Below are 19,587 nucleotides of genomic sequence, written 5' to 3'. Positions count from 1 at the left end.
CCAGCATTGCACTGATGAGAAGCTGGAATTCATCAGTGGACACCAAGAGGTAGACCTAGGCATTTCTAATATGGGCATTGGCATCCTGAGCACAGGGCTGAATGCCCACCCCAGGTCCTGCTTAGGGCTGGGCATCCGCAGCCATGTTCCAGTTTCTAGGTCAGTGAGGAGCAAGCGCTAGCTGGAAGTGCTGAGCTCCGGTGGCTGTGGAGAGCTGCCTGCTGTCCTTGGGTGCTAGGCCCTTCTGCAGGAGCTGGCCCAGCCTGGGTTTGAAGACAGAGGGTAGCTCTGTGTTCATGTGCTGCAGAGAATACAGGCCCTGTGCTGCACGGCGGGTGGGTGGCCAAGCTTGCTGAGCTTTCTGGAGGGAAGAAAGCTTTTTTTTTTTTTTCCTTCCTAAGAATAGTATCTGGCTTGTTCCTCTTTACAAAGGAAAATGTTTGAAGTGCAGATATTTGCAGTCAGAGCTTTGCAGTGCCAGCTGCTCACAGCACAGTGCCACACCGAGAGTGGGGACAGGAAATGTTCCTGGCTGTGCTAGAAGCCAAGCTCAGCACTAAGGGACAGCCTGGGGGGCACACTGTCACACTGGCAGGCCGTGTCCCTGCACTAGTCATTACTTATGTGCACATGGAGTCGTCTGAATGCTTCACTCTGGAAGGGCTTATTTTTCCTAAAAGTGATTTTAATTGGGCAGGTTCATCCTTTTCTTAACCAGTTTTGTCTGCTGGTCCACCCCTCAGATTCCCACAATAGCCAGGGCTGAGCCAAGCTGAAGTCAAGAACTGGGACCTCATTGATCTCTTGTATGGGTGGCAGAGACCCAAGGGCTTCAGCTGTCACTGGGTGCACATTAGCAGGAAACTGGAACTGGAAATGAGCCGAAACTCAGACTCAGGCACGGTGATGTGTAGGTGTCATCTTAACCACTGTGCCAGTTGCCCACCTCGTCCAGTTTCTGTTTAAGTATGTATCTATTTATTTAGAGGAGAAACAGAAAGAGATCTTCCATCTAGACTTTAACAGCTCGGTCTAGTCCAGACCAAAGCTAGCAAGTAAAAAGCTTCATCCTGGTCTCCCACCTGGGTGACAGGAAACCAAGTACTCAGGCTATCTTCCGACACCTTTCCAGACATGTTCACAGGCAACTGAATCGAAAGCAGTCAAGGACTCAGACGGGCACTCCGATTTGAGATGCTGGTGTCGCAGGTGGCAACTTGACCCACTGGGCCACAATAGTAGCCCCTCCCTCAGTTTTTCTTAAATGGGTTCCAGAAGCTGCACGTTGTGCACCACTTATGTCATTTGATCAGATCCTGTCTTTCATTGCATGTGGTTTGGCTTTGTTATCCTCATTTCACACATGAGGAAACCAAGGCTGGGAAAGATGAACTAATTCCCTGAGCCATCATAGTCTGCAGGGTGCAAGATAGAGATTCCAACCTTGGGCACACTGACTGCTGGTTCAGGAAGGTCCGCCCACAAGCCAGAATGGACAGCATCTATGTTAGCTCCTTCCCTGTGTCCTTGCTTTTTGCAATTAGCTGTCATTCTGTTTCTTCCACAGAATACTCCATGCACAGAAACCCACAATTTAAGGGGTAACCTAAGAAGTGTCCACTCTGGGGCAGAGCGCGGGGTGGGGTGTCTGTTCCTGGAACAGCATATTCCCATCCGATCCAGAAGGTGCCTTCTTGGTTTAATCAAACTCCAAGTGTCGTGGCTTTATGCTAGCATGAAAAGCTCTTGTGAATTCCCAGCATCACCCTACTTCTTTCTTCTTAGACGTGGTTTTTGTTGTTGTTTGTTTTTCACAACTCTCCATTTTAAGGAAACAGGAGCCTGTTGGAGTGGGTTTTTGGTTAACCTCAAGATCACATTTTGTGTGATCGGGACAACCTCCTAAGGCTGTTCACACTTTGAGATGCCCTTCAGGGTAACGGAAGGATTCTTTAAACCAAGCTATCCTGTGAGAACCCCAACAAGGGTTTGGAAAATATAGCTTCATATTCTCTAGCTGTAATTAAAGTAGCCACATGAAAGAGCTTACAGATTTTACAGCAGTGCTTCAGGGACCTGCGCATGGCAGTCCAATGCTTTCCTGTTCACTGCCAGACCTCACCCTTCATGAATGCATTGCCCAAGAACAGGAAAGGGTCCCACCCATTTGGAAATCTTTGCTCAACAAAAAACTGAGGCAATATTTGAGGAAGGAACCCATAAAACTGAGACCCAAGAGAGACACTCAGCAATTTCCTAGGGCTCCCTGTTATTGCTCTGTGGGATTCAGTTGGTTTTCTAAATGGGTTCTCTGCTTAATCTTGCACAGATTGCAGGCAGAGCCCAACTTTCCCGGCTTTCCCAGCTGTCCCATGCAAAAATCAGATGTTGTTAGCGCCCCAGCTGGATGTAGGCTCAAGGGTAAATCTCTGTCAGCAGCTGATGAGATTGCTTTAATGCTTGGTCCCAGGCAGGTCTTTAAAAATAGCACAGCAGGCAGCCCAGAGCTGTTGTGGATGGCAGCGCTAGAGCCCTTATAAGGATGCCTCTCTCAGAAGACTGACCTCAGGTGACTGTGGGGGCCCCTCAAGTCCCCCTCTGACCATATGCTCTTGGAGTGCCTTTTGATCTGAACAGAATAACGGAGCTTTTCTCTGCCATCCTCCCCATCTCACACTCTCACCACCCCTGTGGGCTCACTTCTGGGGCTCTGGTTTGTTCACAGGAGATTGACATGTTGTTGTGAACCCACCTTTAAAATGTGCTGATTGCCTGTTACTACATGCTCTCTGCCTTTCTGGCTGAGCTTACCACCATGCAGGCTTTCGCCACACAGGCTTTCAGGTGGGTGGGAGTGTTTATAACGAGTGGGGCTGGGTTTGGCCAGATGGCCTTGCTCTAGCTACTGCCCAGCGGTTAATTCCACAAATGGTGCTGTCCTGCCGTGCACACTGGTAGCTCCCAATCCCAGCTGCCTGGGCTGTTCTCCATGCCTAGGGTGAATATAAGCAATGGCACTCAAGTCCAAGCATCTCACTGCTGGGGACACACACACACACACACATTGCAGAACACATTAATGGGACTTGTGGCAGCCTCTCTAGGGTGAGAACAGCATGTGAATACAGGTGCATTTCAGAGGAAGGAGATCCTTCTCCGTTCAGCAAGTCATTATTCCCAGAGAGAAACTGACACTTTGGACACTTTGTCATTTGGCTCTGTATGATTTGACCCCCAGTCATCCTCGGTAGCTGACTTGGGGCTTTTCCTGTTTGAAAGAAGGGAAAGGCAAAACTGAAGCAGTGCCTTATCCCCATGAATTACACACTCCTCCTGTTAGCCCTCATATCTGAGGAATTCCTTCATGGTTCAGTGAAGGTCAAACAGCCTCCTCCACAGTCCCTGTGACTCCAGCTAGTCCTCATCCGTCAGTTAGTAGCAGCGGACACTTACACTCCTCTTCTCATGGGCAAGGTATACTTAGATATGTGGGTGATGCCTGCTCCCCGCAGCAGCTCACCCGGCAAGGACCAGGGCCAGAGCCTACCCCTTCCTCCCTTCCTTCCTCTTTGCTACTCCTCCTCTGCTTCATCCTGAAGAAAAGAAACCCTCATACTATTTCCACTTGCTTCCGTGGCCAGGGCTGGCCCTCTGGTCCTTTTTTGCTGGGATCTTTTACCCTTTAGGGCACGAGCCAGCCTTTGGAATTGGCTGTGGCCTTGAGCCCCTCAAACACATCTGGCAGGTGCGGGCTTTTCCTGCCTGGGTGTTCCAGGCGGTGTGCAGTGACATAGCTGTTTTCTGGTACACTGGTGACCTCCAGAACTTTCCAGAGCCCTGGGGCTGATCAGACATCATGCCTGCAGCCACAGCTTCCATACACTTATTCCATAGGTCACACCTTGTTTGGAATTCCAGATTTTTAGCAGTGTCAGGGAGGTTTTAGTTCATAGCCGCAGGACTAATTAATTCCAGCAGGACAGGAGTGAGGTCATAGTGTACAGTGCCAGCTCTGCCATCTTCTGGCGAGCTGTATGACCTTGAACACATCATTTGAATTTCCTGGAATCGAAAGATAACGTCAGTGCAGAGATCCCTTCCAGATTCAGTCTTCATGTTTCCCAGAATCACCATTTGCCATGGAACTTGACAAACTTCACGTCAGCACGTGCCTGCCCCCTGTGGGAGCTCTGATCCTGGGTTATTGCCTGGGACACTCCAGGAAAGACAAAAGAGTGGGGCAGCCATGCAGAGGCTGTGACAGAGTAGACCAGTGGAACTTTCTAGAAGTAGGGGATGGGCCTGAGAGCAACCTGTCACATGAGCAGGTCACCTGAGGGTCATGACACAGGTAATATGAGGCAAGTGGGAGGAGGAGGGAGCTGAGACCTGGCATGAGATCAGGGCACTGGAAGCCGTGCACGCATTGTGTAATAACAGTCATCGGCCAGTAAACATCACAGGATCTAAGATGACAGAGCTGGGGCCAGTCAGTGGGTGGAGAGGTATGGCAGGTGCATGGGTATGGGAGCAGGGACTAAGCCTTGCCTGGTCAGGGGTTGGCGGCTCAGAGATGCCCACCTGGCAGGCTCTGGGAGGGGGCATCTAAGTGAGAAGACCTTATGGATGGGAAGCTGAGCCATTTCCTGCTCCGGGACTGGCTCCGGTTCCAAGGTTTCCAGGACGGCTGAGGCCACGGCAGTGATGAGAGGGGCTGCAGAATGTGACAATACCAACAAGTCCTTGGGGGACCCCACCCCAGGTCCGCCCATACTGCACACCAGGTGTTCACGTCCGAAGGCAGAGTTCTCTGGTGTTACAGCTTAGTCAGCATCATGTCCTCAGGCACACAGTTGAAGGCCAGAATCAGAAATCAAGGGCTCCCAAACTTTTATTTGCTTAGGTCTCTCGAAGCATTGGCTGTTCATTTGCTTTCATCCGAACACCAAGGAAGTGAACCAGTTTGCCGGTGATAGAGTTAGAGTCAGCTTTCCAAATTTGTCTCCTGGGAGGTGGCAGCAGTGTGTGCTCTGGGCACATAACCCCCGCATAGCTGTCCTAGCCCGTCCTAGCACTGGGCCTGCCAGCCTGCATCAGGCGAGCTGTGGAATGTCTCTGTCTACCCTGGTATTCAGTTTCCATTCTGCCCCAAGATTACAGTAGGAGTCTGTTCTCTTTAATAGGATTTTCCATAACTGTGTTGTCGTTTGCTTTTTGTAATCACTCTTCTGTTTTCCATCCGCACTTATTTTAGTTACTTGCTTGACTTCTAAATTGTCTGGAGAATTCAGGCCACACAAAAGGAGCTTTTGTAATGAGCATGGGTTACTGTTCCCAAGTGGGCCTAGCGCAAGGGGGAGGGGAAATGCTGAAGAAGGGGCCACAGAGCTCTCCCAATGGGATGTCCCACTCCAACCACCAGCAAGCATTGTGATCCAGGTTTCTGGGGCTTCATCCTTGGGCCTCCAGACATCCTATACCAGAGAGCATCTTCCTGCCAGCTGGGCCCAGGCAGCTGGCCTCCTGTAAAAATGACTTCAATGTCTGTATCCCATGGCAAAGTCCTGGGTCTGGCGCTGTGTTATAGCAAGTTAAGCTGCTGCCAACGGTGCCTGCATCGCATATGGGTGCTGCTTCAAATTTTAGCTGCTCTGCTTCCTACCCAGGTCCCTGATATTGTGCCTGGGAAACTAGTAGAAGATGGCTCAAGTGCTTGAGCCCCTGTACTCACGTGAAGAGGAGACCCACAAGAAACTCCTGGCTTCAGCCTGGTCCAGCCCTGGTCACTGGTCATTTGGGGAGTGAAAGAGAGTGAAAGATCCCTCTCTTCCTCTTTCTCACTATAATTCTACCTTTCAAATAAACAAAATAAGTCTGTTTTTTAAAAGTTCAGCAACTCTGCTTCTGATCCAGCTCCTTCTCACTGCACCTGGGAAGGCAGCTGATGATAGCATAAATGCTTGGACCATCCATGTGGAAGATCCAGTGGAGTCCCCAGCTCCTGGCTTTGGCTTAGCCCTAACCCACTGCTGCACGCATTTAGAGGGTGAATCGGCAAATTGAAGATGCCTTTCGAATAAATAAATCTTTTTTAAAAAGAAAGAAATGATTTGGGTGCTGAGTCTGCACGGACCTCAGTGCCTCACCTTCCCTGCGGAAGTGCTGGATTCTGATCTCACTGCTCATGAGGCACCATCTCTGGGTAGATCAGCCATGTACGTCACCTCTAGTTTCACTTCCTGGTGCTTCTAAGCAGTAGGTGAAATGGTTATCTAAGGTCTGCTGGTCAGTCACCAGGCTCAGCTGTTGGCCATCTGCTCACTTTCTGTCCCCTGGAGACCCCACTCAGCCATGGCCATGATATTTCCCCCTCGTTAGCCAATCTTCCTCGTGGCTGTCTTCAGGGCAGCCCCACCTTGCCCCCATGGTCTCAGCACACCTGGCAAATAGGAGAGCTCACAGCATTAGTGTGCCCCCCCTTCCAGAACCATCATCTGCTCAGACATTGCGCTGGCAGAACCTCCCTCTATATCCTCCAACAGCTCCCAGTACCTCCTGAGCAGAGGCTAAATGCTGCCCACACCTCCCACCCACCTCATGTGCCGTGACCCCACAGACACTGGTCCCACTGTTACCACCACCCTCCCTCATACTCTCTCTACCCACCCTGGCACTCATTCCTCTCACCACTCAAGTGCCCCCTCTTCCCCTTGCTCTGTCACATTCCACTTCCCCATGCCTTTTTCTGGATCCTGCTCGTCTGCCTGGCCTTCAGCAATGGGGTTCTCTCCACTTACTCTCCCAGGGAAGTGAGGGGCTCATCCACTTTGTAGATCTGCCCTGCCCCCAACTCAAATATATCATTGAGGTCAGCTTTCTCTGCTTCGGTCCCTGGGTGCCTCACCCTCCCTCTGCCTCTGAGCATAGTTGTTAGTGGATACCTGCATGGCATGCCCTCACGTGCAGTGTACCCCTGCAGGTGCATGCCTACATCATCAGCTACCTGAAGAAGGAGATGCCCAGTGTCTTTGGGAAGGAAAACAAGAAACGGGAGCTCATCAGCAGGCTGCCGGAAATCTACATTCAGCTGCAGCGAGAATACCAGATCTCCGCGGGGGACTTCCCTGAGGTCAAGGTGATGCAGGTACGGGGAGCCCATTCCAGCGTCTTGGGCAGCACCATGTGGTCTGGCTGCCTCCCGGGTACACTTGAGGGTCTTGGGACCTAGGACAGAGGAGAATGCAACAAATTTATCCCCCGAGTGCTGATCCGTGCTCTTAGATACCTAACCTGGGGCAGGAATGGCACTGCAGCAGGAGACAGCACATGGAAAACACATATGAACAACCCTCTTAGTCTGTGTTCGGGTGGCAGCTCTGCTGTCCAGGGAGTTCCTGTCTTTGGAATTCCCAGAACCTTAAGGAAATCAGAGCCAGGAATGGCTTTGAAGGTCACCTTGGGCAGGTTCTCCATACCCTGCCCGGCCTTTGAGGTTAAGTGCTCAGGCTGTGTCCCTGCTGCAAGCCTGAGAGGGCCCATCAGGCACACAGAGTTCTGCGGGCAACGCTGAGCTTCACTGGACACGGGCAGGGTTTGTAGCAAGGCTGGCATTGGTGGCTTTCCTCTATCTCTGAGAGCTCCTGGAGCTGTCTGGGCCTGAATGGGGGCTGCGCTCAGCCGCCCCAGGGTGACGTCAGCCTGGCATGGCCTCCTGTGCAATTCCCCTGCCTGTGTGGCCTCTGGCCCAGCCCCACTCCCATAGCTGTGCCCATGTAGTCAGCTGCATGGCTCTGCAAAGCCAGTGACACTAAGTGCAGTGTCTGTGTCTGCAGCCACCCACCAGCTCCACCCCCAGGGAAGAGGCCAGGCGTCAGGGAGAGCTGGCTGAGCTTCTCTGGCTTTCTTCTGATTTCCCACATTGGATGGAGATGTGAGTTCCAGGAACTATGTCTCTACAAAAGGGTGGACTGAGGACTTGTCGGAGGCCCACAGTGGAGGAGATGAAAGAGAACATGCCCCACCTTCAGAGCAGTCCTGTCCAGGCCACTATTCTGTGGAAACACCAAGAAGCTGAACATCTGGGGTTGTGCGTAAAGCACCTGGCTTGGGGTTATGATGCTAAGAAACATCTGCATCCCAGGTGCAAACCACCTGGCCTTGAGCCTGGCTCCACTCCAAGTTCCAGCTTCCTGCTAATGTGCCCCAGGTTGGCAGCAAATAATGGCTCAAGCACCCAGTTTCTGCCACTCACATGGGAGACCTGGATTGAGTTCCAGGCTCCTGACCTTGACTGGGCCCAGCTCTGGCTATTAAGGGCACTTGGGGAGTAAACCAGAGATTCCTGTCTGTTACTATCTATCTTGCAGCCTTTTAAGTTTTTTTTTTAAGTGATGCAAAATGAATTAAAACATAAACTTATTTAATTTAAAAGAGGAAAAAAAGCTCACAATTTTCAGATTTGGGCTCAAAACTTCAAAAAGTACTCCAGAGGCCAGATAGAACCCACCTGTGTGCTGACTACCCTGGCCACAGCGACTTTTAGCCCTGAAGTTGGAGTGTGGTTGGCAAGGGCAACCGAGCAGGCATGGCCAGATGCAGGATGGTGGCCAGGGGTGGGGGTGCAGGGAGTGGGAGGATGCAGGGGTAGGGGGGATCAGCTGGCTAGGAAGGGAGGCATCGCCTTGATAGATTGCTGACCCCAGGGTGGCTTCTACTGCTGCCTCTCTATGCGTGGTGTTTGCTGAAACTGAAGACAGAAGCACCTCTTGACTTCCAGTAGTGAAACAGGTAATCCCTACACTTGAAGATCAGCAGGTGGCATATTGAGGGCCCCCTAAGTCAGTTCCCCATTCACACCCTTGGGCTATGCCCTGCACCCCAGGACCAAGCTGTCTCCACTTGTCAGATTTGGCAGGAAGGAACTCAGCATCCTGACTTCAATGAAAGTTAGGAAGACGTTCATATCACAGCAGTGCCAAGGACATGGCCAGGGTCGGAGTCTTTGCTGAGCTCCCTTGGGGGCCCGGTCTGCCACTGACACCAGGGGACCTGGGAGTGAGGGCTCTGCACTACCCTGGCTGGTCTGCAGCTGGTGCGGCAGCTGTTGTGGGGCTCCCACGTGCATGTTGTGCTGCTGCAGCATGACTCATCAAATTATGTCCTGTCTGGATTCTCTCAGCCCACTCTCACAAGTCTGTAGCTCCACACAGTCAGTGACCCATGTCCTGTTCACAGCCATATCCACGGCATCTAGGATGTAACAGGTGCTTACTTAATGCATGTGGGGTAAATGCGTCCGTCTGTGTATGCCTGTGCCAGAGCAGACACCAGGAATGGGTGTTTGGCAGGTTCTAGCCCTTCCCTAATTGCACAGGGCATCTATTTATTTATTTATATAAATAGGTGAGAGCGACAGAGAAGGAGAGAGATTTTCCATTTGCTGGTTCATTTCCCAAATGACTACAACAGCCCAGGCTGGTCTGTGTTGAAGCCAGGAACTTGGAGCTCCATCTGGGTCTTGCACATAAGTGACAGGGCTCCAAGCACTTGGGCCATCTTCCATTGCTTTCCCAGGCCTGTTAGCCGGGAGCTAGACCAGAAGTGGAGTGGCCAGGGCTCAAACCAGTGTTACATGTGGGATGCTGGCACTGCAAGCAATAGCTTGGCTCAGTGTGCCACAATGGCTGTCCCTGCACAGAGGTCTTAGACCTGGAGTGTTTGGAGCAATGGCCTGGAAGCTGGAAGGAGACTCCTCCTAGAGAAGGGTACCGACTCGGGACACTTGCAGCTCATTGCCAGCACTCGGGGGGCTTTGCAGGGTCATGCAGGTAACAGGTGTCCCTGAGTACACTGAGTGGAACATGTTGGGTTCCACACGAGCACTCAGCCTCACATCACTGCATCTTGGACCATGTCAGGATCACAAGAGAGCTTCCTGTTCCCGTAACTGAGCTTGTCAGGGTAGCCTAAAGCCCGATTGGATTTTGAAGGTGCCTCTCTGGTGCTAGGGCAGGGGCCAGGCCACACATGTAGGAACAAGCAATACAGCTGAGCCCAGATGTTTCAGCACTCCAGACCAGGAGGAATGCTGGGCTCCGGCGTCCCCTCAGAGTCCTCCCACTGGCCGGGGAATGTCCTGGCTGTGGCTGCTGTGGGCATTTCCAGCAGCAGGGGGCGCCAGAGCCTTCCCTGCTTGCTCAAGGGGCTGGAAGCCTTTCTGGTCACCTTTCTGGCAGCAGCTGTATGGCTGCTGTTACCCAGTCTGTCTGCCCATTACTGCAGTGTGTCACTGCACTCATCTCAGTAGGAAGTATTTGGTAGGGATGCACCCTGCTCAATGGGCAGGGCTGCTGAGGGCCTGACGCCCCAGCCAGGTCTGTGGGGCCCACAGTGACAGGAGTGCAGGGTTTATTTTCTGTATGCCCCCCTCGGGGCAGGAAGAGTTGCTGCTTCCTGTCCACCCCCTTTGTAGCCTTTTCCCATCCCCAGTTTTCCGGAGCTTTGCCATGGGAGCCCCCACGGCAGACTGAAAAAGATCTGGGCAGGCTAAACCTTTTTGCATCTCTTCAGCCAGACTGCAAGGCTATGTGTGTGTGCGCACACCCAGGGCCCTGGCCCACTCATGGGGCATTCGGGCAGATGTCCATGCACCCAGGACACTGCAGGCAGCACCGGGATTTTGGTATAAGATGCTTTCAGTCCCCATGGCAGAGGTTGGCAGCAGGAACTCATGGTGCTGGCACCATTGTGTGGTGCTCATGGTGGGGTTAATTCGTCTGCCTGGGAGGATGGGGGCACCATTTAGGGCCCTCACTGCTCTGTATATGCGGAGACCATGTCTGGGTGCCACCCCACTCAGATGGCACCAGGTTTGCTTCCTGGGAAGGGTGTCAGAGCCCTACCCCAGAGAAGTGTCAGCTCTGTCCCCTGCCAGCACCTGTTGCCTGCCCTGCATCCACAAGTTGTAATTATAATTCTCCACTGGGCCAAGTCATCAGGTTCAGTATTACTATCAATAACCAGGTCCTAGGACATGGGATTGGTATAGCAGAGAAGACACTGTCTGGGACACCTTCATCCCATAGTGGAGTCCTGGGTTCAAGTCCAGGCTTCACTCCACACTCCAGCCTCCTGCCTGTGTGCAGCCCTGGGAGGCAGCAGGTGATGTCCCCCACATGGGAGACCTGGAAGACTGCCCGTCGTGGGGCCGCTGTGGCCCCAGCTGTTGTGAGCATTTGGAAAGTGAACCAGTAGTCAGAAGCTCAATATCTCTCTCCCTCGCTCTGTTTCAAATAAACACATTCAATGAATTGTACATTTTAATAATAATAAATCATAAAAGTTAATATAGATATGATACATCTATCTCTTAAAAACAGGCTGTTGAACAGTATAATGTTATTTTACTTCACATGCACAAGTGTTTGTGTGTGTAAAAATGGCTAGAAATGCACTCCTAAACATGTTAGGCATGATTCTTGATGGGTGAGAGTTATTAACTATCTAATATTTTTGTATTTGCTCATCAGTTCTTCCTCGCTATCTTATAATAAAAGTATGGTCATGCCTTTTTTCCCTCTAGTAGTTGTCATATTGCTTCTGCCCAAAATAGTCAGGTGTGGCTATTGCACACAGACGCCCTCTCTGTGCCCTTCAGAAGTTGCACATAGAGCCCTGCACAATAGCCTAGAGGCTAAAGTCCTCGCCTTGAATGCGCTGGGATCCCATATGGGCACTGGTTCTAATCCCAGTAGCCCTGCTTCTCATCCAGCTCCCTGCTTGTGGCCTGGGAAAGCAGTCGAGGACAGCCCAGAGCCTTGGGACCCTACACCTGTGTGGGAGACCCAGAAGAGGCTCCTGGCTCCTGGCTCCTGGCATCAGATTGGCTCAGCTCCAGCTGTTGTGGCCACTTAGGGAGTAAATCAATGAATGGAAGACATTCCTTTCTGTCTTTCCTCCTCTCTGAATATCTGATTTAAGAAAAAAAAGTTGCCTATAGAGACGTACTTCACTGAGAGGCCCCACAAAAGCTGCCACACATTAACCGTTTTTTGCTTTTGTTTGTGAAAGTCCTATGGGTGATGTTTCTCCAGGCCTCTTTAAAGTTTTGCATGACTCATCACCCAGGACCTGGGAGTTTGTGGCTAGCAGTGAATTTGTCCTCTCTCTCCCCGTGTAGGGATGGGCAAGGGTCCCTGGGAGTCCTCGGGTGGCTGAGGAGCTCAAACCAGCTCCCAGAGGATATTCCCCCAACTGCTGCGAGGAACACCTGCCTTCCTCTCTCCCACTTGCTCTGCACATCCCTCCTAGCAGCATGTGTCTGCTACTTTGATCCTTTTCAAAACAGACAGCAACTCAACAGCTGGAGTGTTGTTCTACCTTTACCACACACGTTCGCTCAGAGCTGGGACTTGGACTGTTTTTTATTCACAGTTTTCTCTCCCCTGGTCTCAGAACGGGGTCCAGATCGTGACAAGTGACCAGTAAATGTTGGGTGGGAAGATGCACAGGTGGGTGGGTAGACCAATGGATGGATGGATGGATGGATGGATGGATGGATGGATGGATGGATGGATAGATGGATGATTCCAAGGATGGACAGGGTGGGAGTGGATTGACAAGTGGATGAAGGAGGGACCGATGGATGGATGGGTGAAGGGAGGGTCCCAGTGTGCATGAGTACCTCCAGAGACCCGAGATAGGCAAGGCTGGGTCTGCAGTGCCAGCCACAGGTGGAGCGAGTTCTGGTGCTGCGTTGCACAGCTAGGCAACCCCAGTTCACAATAATGTGTTGTGTATTTCAAAGCAACTAGAAGAGAGGATTTCAATGTCCCTGCCACAAAGAAATGCTAAATGTTTGAAGTGATGGACAGGTCCATCTCTCTGATTTGATCATTGCAAATATATTCTTAAAGCAAAACATCACATTGTAGCACAGAAACGTGTGTCTTGATGTGTCAATCCGAATTAACATGAAATAGGGCCCACCGCGATAGCATAACAGCTAAAGTCCTCAGCTTGAAACCACCAGGATACCATATGAGCACTGGTTCTAATCCCGGTGGCCCGCTTCCCATCCAGCTCCCTGCTTGTGGCCTGGGAGAGCTGTCAAGGACAGCCCAAAGCCTTGGGACCCTGCACCCACATGGGAGAGTTGGAATAGGCTCCTGGCTTCGGATTGGCTTAGCTCCAGCCGTTGGGGTCGCTTGGGGAGTGAATCATCGGACGGATCTTCCTCTCTTCCTCTTCTCCTCTCTGTATATCTGCCTTTCCAATAAAAATAAATCTTTAAAAAAAAATTAACATGAAATAAAAACATAGTCTCAGGAAATACAGACTCAGTCTTGATGTGGCTCTCATAAACAGGCTCACTTGCCCTGACTGCCCCCCACACACTCCTAGGATTGTTAAGCATCAGTCAACTGAAGTGTGTCACAATGACTTGCAAAAATTCAAACTGATTTCCTGGAGCCGAGCAAAAGAGGCATTTCTCAGCCAAGGGGCCATTGTCACTCACATGGCCACCTGCAGAGATCACTACTTTAGATTAGAAATCCATCTCATCCGCCAGAGTAACTGGGGGTGCTGGGAGAGCCACCCCCACCTCCCAGGAGCCCCTCTTCCCAAAGAGAGAGTGCCAAGTCACCCAGTCTGTGGTCTGTCCCCTCCACCCACCACAGGAACAGCTGGAGAACTACGACTTCACCAAGTTCCACTCGCTGAAGCCCAAGCTGATTGAGGCAGTGGACAACATGCTGAGCAACAAGATCTCATCTCTGATGAGCCTCATCAGCCAGGAGGAGACGAGCGCGCCCACACAGATGGTGCAAGGTGGTGCTTTCGACGGCACCGCCGAGGGCCCCTTCAACCAGGGCTATGGCGAAGGTGCCAAGGAGGGTGCTGACGAGGAGGAATGGGTGGTGGCCAAGGACAAACCCGTGTATGATGAGCTCTTCTACACCCTGTCGCCCATCAATGGCAAGATCACAGGCGTCAATGCCAAGAAGGAGATGGTGACCTCCAAGCTGCCCAACAGCGTCTTGGGCAAGATCTGGAAGCTGGCTGACTGCGACTGTGATGGCATGCTGGACGAGGAGGAGTTCGCGCTGGCCAAGCACCTCATCAAGATCAAACTCGACGGCTATGAGCTGCCCAGCATCCTGCCACCACACCTTGTGCCCCCCTCACACAGGAAGTCCCTGCCCAAGGCCGACTGAAGAACAGGAGGGAGAGTGTACAGCAGGGGAGGGCGGTGTGGGATGGGAATGGGTGGGTGAGGGTTGCCAGGCGTGAGGCCTGCTCTGCCACTGACTTTGCCCAGGGACACACAATGCTTTCTCTCTGTGTTCTAGTCTCCCCACATGTAGAATGAGGAAGCCAGGCAGAGATCCTCTCCCCTCTGAAACTCCCTGACTTGCCATGAACTCAGTAGAGGGAGCAGAGACCGGAGGGTAAAGAAGGAAGCAAAATTGCCCAAAGACGACCCAGAGTCCTGGAGAAACGTGGAGTCAGGGACCAGTGGCGGGGAGGGAGCTGGGGCTGGCCACACCTGTGGGGCTTCAGGGACAGCTCGTCATTGGCAGGGGGTGGGGGGCCTCAGCTATCATATTTATTGGGTTTGCCATGTGGCAGGGTAGTGAGAAAAACAGCAGGGAAGTCCTGCTATCTCCAGACTACCAAAGAGAAGGTGGCAGAGGCCCCTGGCATGGCCAGAGGCTGCACCTGGGCTGAAGGGCACCTAGGCCATGCTAGCAGGGCACCTCCGCCCACCTTCTGCCACTGTCCCCTACCCCCACCCATCCTCCCAGGCTCTCCCTACAGAGCTGTGTTTGGGGAGGACTCTCCCCTTGGCCCTTGGCAAGAGTTCTCGATTGCACTTGGGATCCCAGTGAGATCTGAGGCTCAGCTTGCCTGGCTGGCAAGTGCAGGAAGTAGGACCCACCCTGCAGCAAGAGCAGGAGGAGGAATCCTGGTCATCCAGCAGGGTGGCCCCCAACACTCGGTGTCCCCAGGCTGAGTACACTTGCTGTCCTCGGCCCTGTGGACACCAAGGTGGCTGGAGATGGAGGGATCGCTCTGCTGCAGTTCCCTGCTGTCCTGGTAGAAAACGCATTTTTAGTAAATATGGGGGATTTGTGGTTTGTTTTCCTTACAAGATAAAAGCCTTTATACAGAAATGAAAGGGAATCTTTATTATGAAGCCTCCCAGCTGCAGGCTGTCCCACTCGTGCCCTCCTCATCCCTGCAGCCTGGCTGTGGAGTGATGGCTGAGTCCCCCTACAGACCTCTCAGGACCACCCCTTCACTCACCTGCCTCAGGGGACCACAGGTGCCTACCACATTATTTATGCAATAAGAGAGAGGGCCAGAGGAGCAGGGAGTGGCACGTGCCAGGAGCTCACTGGCCCTGGAAAACACCACCACTCCTCTGAGCCTTCCCCAAACCTCATAACTACTTTTCTGGTGACCTCAATTCCAGACATGGTCTGAGGCAAGTGCTTGCTCCAATGCCACCCCCACCCCTAGCTCCCCCAGCTTGCCTTCTTGCATAACCGTGTTGTGAGAACAGCAAGTGCCTCATGTGGTTTGCAGGCTTAGCACTTTTCAGTAGACTCATGGGGGAAGCAGTTTGCAATTCCTGTCCTGCCAGGCAAGTCCAGGACTTCTGGAGTGCATGAAGCCCATTTTTAGGCTGCAAGGGCAGGCTGGGAGTCTTGTGTCCAAGAGCTCATGGCTGCCCTGCCTCTGTCCTCCTGTTCAGAATAACCTTGCTTCTTTACATTGGTCCATCTGTCCCAGTGGAGTGCAGGTGGACACACATGCCTGTGTCATATGGATGTATGTGTGCTAAGGTGATGCATGGGTACACAGGTAGAGACGGCCAGCGTCAGGCTGCCCAGCAGGCCTGCCATGTGCTGCTTCTGCCTGGGAAGACTTGTCTCAAACAGCATTCCCTGCTGGGACCCAGGGATGTTCCTGGGGGAAAATTAGAGCCCAGACGTGGCCACTTCATATCCTGGTCTCTATCATCAAGTCACTCGCCCTGTGATTGCCCTCCCAGGAGGGGTGGCCCTACAGGAGACAGAGTGGAAGACCCCTGGGCTCCAGAAATATCCAGTTCTGTCCTTGACGCCACCATCTCTGGACCTCCGTTTACACTGTGCAGCCCTTACTGTTTTGGGGTCATCCTGCCAGCTATGAGGCCGCTGGCAAGGTCATCTATACAGAAGCCATCTATACAGAAACCTGTCCTTCCAATTGACTGGTATTTCCTGTGTCGCCCTGCCACAGACACAACCAACCCAGCCACAACCTTGGGGGGACAGCTGCTCACTTCCTGGGACTTGGTGTGTCCAGTGCTGGCCTCAGTTCTCTGCCGAGCCCCTTTCCATAGGCATCCCTTGGTGCCCAGAGTGACACTAGGGACACAGACAAGCTGCCATGCAGATGGGAGGGCCTGCTACAGTTGCCTGCCCCACCCTCACCCCCCAGATTTAGATTGGAGCAGAAGGACAATTCCAGGACCAAGAACCACTGAACACTCAGACACGGGTCCTGATGGCAGAGTGTCGGGTTGCGTGGCAATTAACCGGTGCAATTAACACACATGCTTCCACTCTTTTCTTTTTTATAATCCTATTTAGAAGTGTCAAAGAAAAAATCCCACAGGCAACTGATCAATAAACTTATAAGAAAATCCCCACCCTCCTGCCTCCTGTTGACTCTGGTTTTCAAGCATTGAGTCCCGTCGTCTGTGGGCCCTGGGCGTGCATTTCCTAGTGAAGCAGAGGGGCTGAATCAGAGCTTGCTGCTTCTGATTGACCTCCATCAGGGAGGCTGGTTCTACCCCATGGGGGAAAGGGGGACAGCAAAAAATCCAGGAATGGAATAGGCTGTAGTGATGGCTGAGAGCCAAGACAGGAGGGGCTGCTGGAGGGCGCTAAGCCTGGAGGCACTGGGGGGTGTGGGCCTGCCTCCTGGACCTTTTCCCAGCCAAAAGGTGGGACCCTACAGCTGCAAGCACGGTTGTGCCAGGGTGGGCCCTGGTTACCTGCTTCTGGCCTTGCCAGTGTCCATCACGTGGAGTAGACACCTGGGTCTTTCCTGCCAGCACCTACTTACCCTGTCAGGGATTTGGACCTGGAATTTGGCTAGAGAGTACTCCTCTCATCCCACCCTCTAAGCCACAGCAGACCTCAGCCCACTTCTCAGAGCGAGTGCATCCCCCCCCTCCCACACCACCATGCATTGGTTCAAAAACACCTGTAGGTAATTCTAGCACTAGAAGCCAGGCCCCACAGATGTCTGTTCCAACTCCTGGGGCATATTGAGTGCAAAAAAGTGAACGTTTTGATGCATCAGTGTCAATGGCATTAAAAGAGGAGCTGTTGTGGGCAGGAGGGAACCCAGGCCTGGCTCCCTCTGGTTTGGCTGCTGGAGCAAACTTCACCTGAAGTCCCATTACTGCTAAATGTTTGTTTTTCTTTTCCAAACTATTTTTTTTCTAGTCAACACAAGCCAATATGTTTCCTTTTTAGTGTTCACACCAGTTCAACTATCAGGTGCAGTTACTTGCAGCGCAGCTTACTTTGACTGAGCTCTCATCTCGGGGTTGGTTGAGCCACAGCCAGGGAGGGACAGGTCCACAACAAACATGCAGAGGCTTTGATTGTGTCTGAGTTAGGGAATAGAAAAGGCAGTCGCCCAGCCCCACCCAGCATCTGTGTGAGCAACCACCTCTGTGTGGGGAACACCACGCAACTTGGCTGGCCCCTGGTGCTCAAGAGTCGCATGAGGTGCATGGGCCAAGGGATATGGCTCACTTTTGTCTGGGCGAAGGAGGTCAGGAAGGATTTCCTGACCAAAGCAGGGTTTTAAGGGAGGATGACGGAAACAGGGAAGAGTACAGCTCCCAGCCCCGTCCCGGGAGCCTGGTTAGTGAGCTGGAGGGCCTGGGTAATTAGGCTTGGTGGTCAGATTCCTTCTTCCTGTGAGGCCTACTTCTAGCCAGTTCCCTGGATCTGAATTAAACAGAACTCCCTTAGTCGTACCCCGGCCACATAGACAATGGACTCGCTACAGCCGTGGTAGGAGGCAGGACAGGTGCAGTGCTGGGAGGCACCGTGGCATCAGCCCCTGGGGAGGGCTGCATGCAGTTCTGTAGATGAGGAAACCTCTCGGTCATGTGAAGTGCCCGAAAGCCAGCCAGGGGTGGGGGAACCTTCGTGGACGGACAGTGGAGCTAGGTGGGGGAGCTCCTCTTAGGCACACCCTGGGGTCCTGCCCCCTTCAGCACCACCCCTCCCTCCCTGCCTCAGGCCCCAACTGAAGTCCAAGTGCAATTCACCCCCAGCCCAGCTCTCATCATTGTGGCCACCAGTGACAGCCCCAGGGAATGTGGACTCTGCTTGCAGAGACCCAGGCTGCCCCATGTGTGACTTATATCATACAGCCCACGCCAGAGCCTACAGGCCTGAATCTAGCAAGAGACTACTGTGATACCTCTAGACTAGCTTTCCCACCGGCACACAGGTGGCCTTGGAGGGAGGGTCAAGAGCCCGTTGGTCCCCTGTGCATACCCAAACCCAGGCATTGCCCACAGCCAGTTTCCTGGGACCCTGGAAACACAACGTGACACCTTTCTGTCTTGGCTACCCCTGGTCCCCCCCACACACACACACCTGCCTAGGAACAGCCACCTCATGGGCTCAAGGGCATCCTTGCTCATCAGGCCAGCACTACCAAGGCTCAGAAAACCAAGCCCACCCAGAGTGTGACAAGTGCCTGTGTACACTGTTCCCAGGGTGGGTATAGAGCATTGCCAGCGCCTCCTCCCATCCCCAACCTGAGGACACACACATAGAGTTTCCTGTGGGGTGCAGAGGCCATCCCAGACTAGCCCACCCAACCCAGACTGTGCTCCACCATGATGCTCCCACCAGAATCCACAAGGCCATCCTGGGGCCTCTGCATCCCGCAGCAGGACCCTCGGGTGTCACAGCAGTGGGCTAAGGTGGGAGAAGGAAGAGAACCTTCTAGCTGCAGGGCCTGAGCATTCCTGAGCCACCTCCTCCCAGTCTGGGCCACGCCCAGCAGCAGGTGGGAGGACAATGCTGCTTGTGTGCAGTCACCCCAGAACGGCGGCTCCGGGGGCTGTGATGTGGCCTCAGCGCCAGCCGCAGCCGCTCTTGCTGAATCATTCCTTGCCCAGCCCTTGCTGTCTACTCTTCAGCCACCAGGGCCTCATCCCCAGGACCTGCCGTCACCCAGGTGAGCCATCCCATCTGCCCTGGTAAGCCCAAGCAGCAGCAGCCAGTCCCTGTGGCGAGAGTCTAGCAGCAGGGCTCATGACAAACATGATTCAGGGGAGGGGTGGAGCACAGGTGCCCCGGGCAGTTCAAGTGCAGTGTACTAGCCCTAGATAGGCAGGTCTCAAGTCACAAGCCAAGCAGGGCCCCCAGGCAGAAGGGTTACCAGTATTCCCAATATCTCTAGGATCCCCTTTGGGGACAAAGGGCTACTTCCTCCTGCCCCTGACACCATGCAACTCCTCAGGGTCTTAGGGCACCTGTTACAGGAGGTCCAGCC

At 53.0% G+C, this 19,587-nt stretch overlaps 1 protein-coding gene across 1 annotated transcript in view; it reads left to right on the top strand.

The window, feature by feature from the left end:
- LOC121168204 (EH domain-containing protein 4) overlaps positions 1-16,702 on the top strand; it is a 71,778-nt gene extending 55,076 nt beyond the window's left edge. Inside the window, exons 5-6 of the mRNA XM_040998092.1 lie at positions 6,980-7,144; positions 13,680-16,702. Coding sequence (XP_040854026.1) covers positions 6,980-7,144; positions 13,680-14,216 — 702 coding nt within the window. The 3' untranslated portion in view covers positions 14,217-16,702. The remainder of the gene's footprint in view (positions 1-6,979; positions 7,145-13,679) is intronic.
- Positions 16,703-19,587: the final 2,885 nt, after the last annotated feature.

This window comes from Ochotona curzoniae, unplaced genomic scaffold, assembly GCF_017591425.1.
Source record: "Ochotona curzoniae isolate NIBS_2020 unplaced genomic scaffold, NIBS_Ocur_1.0 patch75, whole genome shotgun sequence".
NCBI classification, from domain to species: domain Eukaryota; kingdom Metazoa; phylum Chordata; class Mammalia; order Lagomorpha; family Ochotonidae; genus Ochotona; species Ochotona curzoniae.
The sequence above is the reverse complement of the archived record's forward strand: the minus strand, read 5'-3'. Positions and strand labels throughout refer to the sequence as shown.